At 43.2% G+C, this 9,513-nt stretch overlaps 1 protein-coding gene across 16 annotated transcripts in view; it reads left to right on the top strand.

The window, feature by feature from the left end:
- The window catches only part of LOC105467301 (zinc finger and AT-hook domain containing), a 344,890-nt gene that overhangs the window by 290,177 nt on the left and 45,200 nt on the right, over nt 1-9,513 (top strand). For all 16 annotated transcript variants that reach the window (XR_011606714.1, XM_011716760.3, XM_011716759.3 and 13 more), the window contains one exon: nt 7,692-7,810. Coding sequence is in view for 15 of the 16 variants with exons in the window: in XM_011716760.3 (XP_011715062.2) it covers nt 7,692-7,810 (119 nt within the window). In the remaining variant the exon portion in view is untranslated. The remainder of the gene's footprint in view (nt 1-7,691; nt 7,811-9,513) is intronic.

Here is a 9,513-nt window from a genome sequence, read left to right on the forward strand (position 1 = left end):
GGAAATCCAGAAACTGTGAGGTAACCCACAGGTGATGTATTTGATTTTTAGACATCTTAATTTTAAAATTGTTTTTATTAGGGCCCGGATTCAATAAGTTGTTGGCACATGCTTCTAGTGATGTGATATAATACTGTGTTATTGATTATTATATTACGTGTTAATTTATCTCTCACAATGGCCCTGTGAGCTTGGCATAATCATTCCTATTGTAAAATAATGAAATGAAAGGAGTGCTAATAACTGACCTCAGGTCACACCAAGCGAGCAAGTGGCCAAGCCAAACCTTGTCTCCTGATTCAATGTCTGTGCCTTGCCGCTCACATGTTTGATGTCCCCTAAAGTTTGTAGATGTTTGCACTTAGTAGAGAGGAGGAGAAGAAAGGGGAGGAGAAGGAAGAGGCGTAGTCATCTCTTAAGCAATTGGGCCACATTTGCTGGTGGTCATATAGTAGTTTGTGGAAAAGTCACACACATGGGTACTGTCTATTTTCTCTTATTTCTTCATCCCCAAGGCTAGTTACTAATTTGATCAAAGACTGACTCTGGGACCTGTCTCTTTCCAAGCCCTTCCCTGTGGTTATCCAGAGTGTCTCAGATCCCAAAATTTGGGGTGTGTGTGAGGGGAGTGGGCGGATGGGAAGACCTCACTTACGCTCCTCTACCAAGTGTTTCTCGTGGGGTTTGGGACCTCAGCTTGGCTAATAATAAAATGTACTTTGTTTCCTCCGCTGCATTTTCCCTTTTGCTCTTTTTCTTGAGGATCCTGTGGGAAGAGGGGCTGGGATTTGAAACAGGATTAAGATAGTCCCAGGTAGGATCTAATATTGCATGCTGTGTCACCAGGAACCCTCCTCTTCAGTGCTTACATGTGACTTCCAGTTAATTTCTACCCTTAAGCATTTCCTAGCTCTGAACTGGGGCTCTGGCTGGGCCCTAGAACAGACACTAAGTTAAGAGACAATAGGAAGTGAAATGTCAACAAAGTTCTATTCCATATTTCACTTGTTAATCTGTGTAGTACAATTATTCCATATCCACTTTCCTCGGATAATTCACCTGCTTTTGTTCCTTGTCCTTACCTATATTCGCATCCATCAGTGCCTGTGTTAGTTGCCTGTAGCTACTGTAACAAGTCACCGCATACTTCGTGGTGGATTAAAACAACACAGATCTATTTTTTTTATTATACTTTATGTTCTAGGGTACATGTGCACAAAGTGCAGGTTTGTTACATATGTATACATGTGCCGTGTTGGTGTGATGCACCCATTAACTCGTCATTTACATTAGGTATATCTCCTAATGCTATCCCTCCCTCCCCACCCTGACCCCACAACAGGCCCCGGTGTGTGATGTTCCAGCAACACAGATTTATTATCTTAGTTCTGAAGGTCAGAAGTCCAAAATGAGTCTCACCAAGTTAACATCAAAGTACTAACAAATACTCCTTCTGGAGACTCTAGGGGAGAATCCCTCTCCTGGCCTTTTCTAGCCTTTAGAGGCTACCTACATTCCTTGCCTTGTGGCCCCCTCCTCTATCTTCAAAGCCAGAAATGGCCAGTGGAGCTTCTCTCAAACTGCATGTCTGTGCTCTCTCCTGCCTTCTTCTTCTGATGACCTCTGTAATAGCATTAGGCCCGCTCGGAGAAACCAGAATGACCTCCCCCTCTCAAGATCCTGAACTGAAATCACATCGTTTTTGCTATGTAAAGTAACATATTCACATGTTCTGGGGATTAGGATGTGGCTGTCTTCAGGGGCTCATTATTCTGCCTACTGCACTCAGTGTCTTTTTTAAGAATATGAACTTTAGTGCAGTGGTCCTCTCAAAGAAAAAAAAAAAAAAAGAATATGAACTTTAGCATCTTCACCTTACTGGAAGAGAAAACCAAGACCCGAGAGTTTCAGGAAGCTTTGGCTCACCTGAGCAAGTGCCAGATTCAGGTCTTGTGACTGCCCAGCCCAGTGTTGTATGCCATTCTGGGAGTTATATTATTGAAAATGAAATTGAATTTTCAATAACGCCAAGCACCACAAAGGAGCAGAGATATTTTGATGCCTGAAACTCCTCCAGAATATATTGCATTCCAAAAAGAGCAAAGGATACCGTGATCCGTTTTTAAAATTGCTCTTGAAATTTTATACTTTTCCTGGTTAATCAGTCCATGTGAGGAAACTGTGATTTGAGGATTCCTGGTTTTTATGCTGTGCACTTAATATCAGTGCCATGAGTAGATTCACCAAGTCTTCCGTTGACCTTTACTGTGCATTGCCTAATAATTTACTGAATTCAAATAGAAATTAATTTATCTCAGCTTTGATATCAATTAACTGGCATAGTTATACATTCAGTCTAGATTACATATTTTCATTTGTTGTTCTTTAATTAAAGTCACTGTGGCAAAGGCTGAAGTTTTAATTAATGTGGGGGCATTATCATATTAAGTTTAATTTAAACATAATATAAGAATGTTTTCCTCTCTGAATTAGTTTCCACTAAAGAATACCCCAGAGGGAATCTTTAATTTCATTTTAAAGCCTAAGTTTAACCTTTAAAAGTTTGCCTTTGTTCATCATCACATATTAAGTCTTTATAGGAGAAGCAGCATCAGTTTAGCAAAAAAAAAAAAAAAAAAAAAAAAAGTAGAGGTCCTCATACCTTAGAGGTTTTTAAAAGATGATTGAAGGAAAAGACACGATTTTATGTGATTTTAAAAAGCGATAACCAAGGAAGTTAAAAATGAAGTTTAATTATCCTCTGGGCAAGAAAGAAGCTCGTTTGTTTTTGTGTGAAAAAAGAGCACAGTATGTTTGAGTTTCAGAAAATAAACATCCATCTGAGCTGTCTTTTCTGCAGAATGTTCTAGAATTTAAGAATTTGGTGTTTGTTGCCAGTCTTTCTGCTGACAGTGGGTGCCTTCTGCCTCGGTGCCCTCCGCCTCTACCAGGGTTGGGGTCGGGAAATAGTGGGCGGAGGTGCTGGGGCTGCATAGTGGCTGACAGGTTGGCCTCTGTACTAGTGACTGTTTGGAAAATCACCCACCACCTCAGCTGGTAGAACAGAAACCCTAATAATAGAACAGTGCTCTCTCTTGATTCCACTGACATGGAATTGATTTGGAGATTGAGCACATCCAGACTGCATCTGGGAGATGATTAAATGTGGACCACATTCCTGTGAGGTTTATCTGGTATAATTTGTCCACACAACCTTGATATCAGGACAGAATTCCTCCATTTCTTCCCGAGTACCCTAATGAGCAATACATAAACATGGTAGCCGGAGATACACTCAGTGGTCAGCTCAGCTCTTTTGTTGCCTAAGTAAGAGCATCTTAGTGGTTTGTTCAGCTCACATGTATATTGGGGAGGTGGGATACTTTGGGACATCACAGGACCTGCATATCAGACATATAGAGGGGACTGTTTGTGAGGCTTTAGGACTCCACACAGAGGATGAGGAGGCTGTACAGGGATTTGAGTTGGAGAGGTACTTAGTAGAAGAACCAGGAGTGAGTGGTGTCATAGAAACCCCAGAAGACTAGATCTTGACTGGAGAATGTGATCAGCATCACCATATAATGCACAGAAGTCACACTGGACAGTAGCAAAGCCTGGGGTTAAGGATGTGTGTTGGACTTAGATTCAGTTCTTAGCTTTGCAGTGTGACCTCAGAAGGGTTACTTCACCATCCCAAGCCTCTGTATAAATCAAGCTAAGCATGCCTGTGTCATTGGGCTATTGGGAAGAAACCATGACTTGATGTATGAGGTGCCTGATGTGTGGTAACTGCCCAGTTAGTGGAAGACGTTTGTTGTTATTGTTATTAGTAGTATTGGTGATGGTACTAGTGGTAAGATAAAGAGTGAAGAGTATTCATTGGATTAACCAATGAGGACGTTAACTGATCTTGACATGTGCAATGCCAGGAGAGAACTGAGTGCAGGAAGCAGCATGCTATGGTGTGAGGCAGGGCTTCTCAACGTCAGTACTGCTCACAACTGGGGCCAGGCCAGTGTTTGTTTTGGGGGCTGTGCTGTGTGTTGTAGGGTATTTAGCAGCATCCCTGGCCTCTACCCACTGGATGCCTTAGGCACCCCCCAGTTGTGACAACCAAAAGTTCCTCCATACATTGCCTGTCTGGGAGGAAGATTGCCCATAGTTTAGAACCACTGGACTAAGTAATGAAGAGAGACAGGGAAGCAATTACTTCATATTATTTTTCTAGTCTAGATTTATAATCTTAATTTCAGTAATTATTTTGAATAGGGCAGTTACTCTCCCATGGAATAAAATTTGAAAGATGGAGGAGACGTGAATGCTGTCCTCCACCACTTGCATCCCAGCCTGTTGTCTACCCCAGGCATCACTAACGGCACCTCTTTCTGGTGAGTTCTTGGAAGTGGAGACTCCACAGAATCGTGGCTGTGAAGGAAAGGGGAAGATACGATAGCACCGAGGCAGGCCCCCGGATAACACCAAACACACTTACTTGGTGAGGGGACAGATGCGTACAGAGGGGAGGTGCAGAAGTCCAAGGAGAGCAGGGGGATGGTTGGAGATGGAGCTAAAGAAAGAAGAGGATTTGCCAAGACCCAGAGTCAGTGATGCAAGACAGAGTGATTGAGGAGAAGCTAGATGCCGGGTGCTACGGCTTGAACAGCGAATAAGTGGATGATGCCCCTAAAGTTCCCACTCTAGGAAGGTGCCACTTTAGAAGGGAGGAAGGACAATGAAGACGTGTAGGAAAGATAATAATACAATGTCAGACTGACAATTTGATGGCAGTAGGGAAATCCTACTGATGGCTCTGTGTGTTTGGTGGGGCTGCTTTCGCTAGGAGTCCCAGGAGGGCCTTTCTGAAGAGGTGGTGCTTAAAGAGGAGGAGAAGGTCAAATGGAGATCTTGGGGAAGAGTTTGTGAACCAGGAGGCACAGCAGGTGTCCCAGGAAGGGAATGAACTTGGTCAGTGCAAAAGACAGAGAAGGGAGAGAATGAGGAAGAGAGGGAGGGAGGTGGGACTCGCAGGCCACAGGGAGGAGTCAGGATTTTATTGTAGGTGAGACAGAAGACCATTGGAAGGGTTTGTACCTCTAAGGCTGTGATCTAGTCTGTGTTTTCAAAAGACCATGTTGTGTGCTGGGTGGGAAGTGGACCAGCAGTGGAGGACAGACAATAGCTGCTGAGAGAGCACTTAGGAGATGGTTGCTCCTATCTGTGCAGAAGCCTGCAGTGGCCAGGCCAGGAGGTGTGGGAGGCACTGGGATGCACAGTCCTCTCTACCTGTGGGGAGGCATCCCAGGCTGGAGTTCGGGACAGGAGTCTGGGCTGGAGCTACAAATAGGAAAGTCATTAGTTTGTGGATAATATATGCCCTGGGCAGGAGGAAGAGCCTGAAGGATGTCTGGATACCCAGCCTAGGGGACATGGGACAGAGTAGGAGGGTGCAGCCACCCAGCCATGGGACAGGGAAAGCAGAAAGGTGTGGAGGCTGGAGGAACAGAGTGTTCAGTGGAGTGGTACTTGCACCCATGCAGGATTTCAAAACTTGAGGGGCTTTGAAAAAACTTGAGGATGATGGAGGAATCTTAAACTGCTTGTTGTAGAAAGGGGCATTGAGTCTAACAGGGCTGAGGATCAGTGCTCTAGAAGGAGGAGAAAGGGGTCTTGGAAGGCAGAGGGGAACTCTCACCCACAACTGGCATCAGGCCAGGCATAGGCAGGTGCAGAGGGACAGAAATGTATAGTACAAGAAGGTCTGGAAAGTTCTTACCTGATATTCTCATTATGAAGCAGGAAACCAGAACTGAGGATGAGATTGAAAGAGGAAGTCAACAATAATGTAGGGGACTTAATGTGATGGATGGAGAATTGCAGTTCTTCTTCTGGATAACTGAACAGAGTTGACTAGGGAAATACTTGAGGTTGGAAGTGTGGCCATAAGAATACATATGGCTTTGTGATTTGCCTCAGCATCCCAGGATCAGAGCAGGGAGGGCTGGGGCTTGGATCAATGCCGGACTGTGAATTTGCCAGGCAGGTTTGAGAGAAAGAGAAGTGGCTGAGGATGTGGAGGGCTTTGCCAATAAAAGTTGTAAGTTTTGGGCTCCGGAGTGTGCTCTGGAGAGGGGAGCAGAGTTAGGGGTAGGTTGAGAGAAAATGGGAGGGGATCCAAACTGAAGCTCCTCCCAAAATCGAAGAATAATGATAGTGAAAGTAAGAGAGGGCCAGAGGGCCGATAGTCGTCAGAGTGGGATGCTTGGATTTAGCCCCGTGGGTGGTGCTGAATAATCATATGCATGACTGAATGAAACTCCACAGATTGTGAAATGGTAGGGAAGGTTCTTGGCCTTGAAGTCAATGGATATTGCAGTATCTAAGTGGAGGGGGCCAGGTGCCAAATTGTCTGATGGGTCTGGCACTGTGGGTAGCAGGGACAGGATGGGGAAATGCCCCTGTTCTACCATGGAGGTGGCGTTGCTGCCCTGCCCGGGCTTGGCATCCTCCTTACCTGGGGCTCAAGAGCATGAGCAGCCTCCACCTGAGAGGCCTTAGAGGAGAGTGTGGTCAAAGAAAGAGAGGGAAGCAGCGCACTGTCTGACAAGGTGCATGTTGGGGATTTTGTTGGCCAGGAGGTCTGAGATTCCGGGATGCTGCAGAAGCACTGGCATAGAGGAGAGACCATGCGGACCATAGAGAAGACATGGCAGAGAAGGACGGGAGGCCAGAGTTTGCGACTAGGGAATGACTGCTGGAATCGGGTAGTCCACAGTTCCAGGCAGCTGTGGTGTTGGGGACGTTGGTGAGAGGGCTCATTCCCCTGGCCCAGCTCAGGGTGGCGGCCCGGTGGTGCCAGCAGTCAGCCTAGCTCAGGCCAGTAGACTAGAGGCCTGGCATCAGCACTACCCTTAGTCTCCCGAGGCTGGAATTTGCTTCTGAAGGCACAACCTGTTCAAAGAGACTTTTGTCTAGGCTGCAATTTAGTTGCTGCTTCTAATATAATTGTAGAAAGATATTCTTTTGTGTGACTCTCCAGTTTTGGGGTTTTTTTTAAAACCTAGAGTTGTACATTCTCTTAATTAAAGCATCTAAACACTTCCTGGACCATGTGTAAAATTTAATCAGTTCAATAAATAATGACATTTCAGGATGTGACCAGCTTTTAAAATTGTTCTTTACTGGGAAATTCGCATGGGAATTGATGCCAGTGACTTAGCTTCTGACGTGAAGGAGACTGAGAATCTGGCTCCTGGTCTTAGTGTTTTGGGACAAAAGAGATTAAGAAAAGCAGACACTCCCTTTCCGTTGTTCTTGTTTTCTAAATTATTTGTTATTTACAAGTGAAAAAAAAAAAATGAAAGAATGATTTAAGCCACTTACTCACTGGCCAAGGGAATTATGTTAGTTATCTTAGTTCTCTCTGGCATTTAAACTGTTGGGCACATATTGGGCTTTCTGCAAAAGCTTATTCAACAAATAAAAAAAGTACGTTAAGTTTTAAAATCTCTGCCTTGAAAAACATACACTGTTGCTATTGTGTTCAATACTACGGTAAGCTTGAATTGAATATAAGTGCTGGAGACAAAATAATACTTACTAGATTTGAGGCATTTGAATAGAAGGAGGAACTGTTGCATTTTTATGTATTACGAACACATTTTTTTTTTAACATCTGTCTGTGCTTTCAGGTGGTTTGAAGTGTCCCGTTTGCAGCTTTGTGTATGGCACCAAATGGGAGTTCAATAGGCACTTGAAGAACAAACATGGCTTGAAGGTGGTGGAAATTGATGGAGACCCCAAGTGGGAGGTAATTTTTTTAAGTGTGGTATTAATCTTGACATTTCTAAACACAAATGACAAGCTAGGCCAGCCCAAATACTGGGCACAGACAGTCATTCCTCAGAACATTAGATTTTCTGGTTGGGAAACTTCTGAAATGTTTTCAAATTATGTCTCGTGTCTGAGGGGTATAACTGGGTAAGATCTGGGCCAAGCCTATGAATTCTTGTTCTGGGTTGAATTTAAACTCTTTTGTAAAAGTTTGTATTAACCTTGACACTTTTACTTATGTTATTCACAAATCCAGAGTTTCAGATGTTGCATCTGAAAGAGTGGAAGGCAAGGATTCTATTGTATTGCCATCCTTATTGAGAGAATTGGACAAGGCTCCATTTCCGGATTCTAGGCGCTGCTCTCCTTCTGTGGAGATCTCATGCTCCCAGCTGCTTTTTTGGTTTTGTTTTGTTTTTTTTCCTTAGGCGTTGGAACCATTCATCTGCTGAAAACACACCTTCATTATAAGAGCCAATAACCATCTCTCTTTTCAGATACTAGGTATCACCACCACGGACTAATTGCAGATACCTAAGGCAGGGTTTCTCAGACTCAGTGTGCTGTCGACATTTTGATCTGGACAATCCTTTGTTGTGGAAGGCTGTCCTGTGCCCTGCAGCCTGTTTAGCTGCATTTCTGGCCTCTTCCCACTAGTTAATAGTAGCATCATCCCCCCAACCCCATCCCCTGTTGAGATACTGAAAAATGTCTCCAGACATTGCCAATGCTCAGCATTTCCTGGGGGTAAAAATCACCCTCACTTTATCTAAGGACTTTACAGAGCATCCAATGGTTAGGAGAAGGTTTTTTAAACAGAATCCACAACATATGAAAAAAATAATACATCATGATATTGTGGGGATTATTCTGGAATGCAAGGGACAAGTGGTCTCATGGAAAGGTAACATGTTAACATCCATTATAATATGAAACAGTCACCTTCATAGATGCAGAAAAGGCATTTGACAAAATTCAGTGTTCACTGATGAAAAAGAGTAAATAAAATTTGATGGATACATCCTTAAGTTGAAAAAAAAAATGTGTGTCACCCAAACACCAGCATCTTACTTCATTGGGAAACACTAGAGTGTTTCCACTGAAGTCAGAAGCAGACAAGAGTGCCCAGTGGCTCTGCTGTTCTTTAACAGCATGTGGAGGCATCAGTCAGTGTGGCTAGACCAGGCAAAGCATATGGAGACCTAGAACTGGAAGGAAAGAAGTAAAAGTATCTCTCTATGCATATAAGATGATGATATTTTCAGAAAATCCAAAAGAATGAATGAAAAGCTAATACAAACAAAAAGGAGATTAAAAGTCAACATACAACAGTTAGTTGTAGATACATGTACACCTGCACATATGAATGTGTATACACATATGTGTAAATATAAGAATATGTATATGCCAATATATGCACACATACATACATACATAAAATCAGTTACAATGGAAATAAAACCCCCATTTGATACAGGAAACAAAACCAAGATAAATCTAGGCATAAACCTTATAAAAATGCCCAAAGTGTAAATATGGGAAACTATAAAACACTCTTGAAAGAGACATAAACCTAGAGTTGAGCAAATTTATGGGAATACTCAATATCATAAAGATGTTAATTCCCCTGAAGGTAATTTATACAATAATTTATCAATGTGATATGATCTATTACATATT

The sequence above is a fragment of the Macaca nemestrina genome, chromosome 8 (assembly GCF_043159975.1).
Source record: "Macaca nemestrina isolate mMacNem1 chromosome 8, mMacNem.hap1, whole genome shotgun sequence".
NCBI classification, from domain to species: domain Eukaryota; kingdom Metazoa; phylum Chordata; class Mammalia; order Primates; family Cercopithecidae; genus Macaca; species Macaca nemestrina.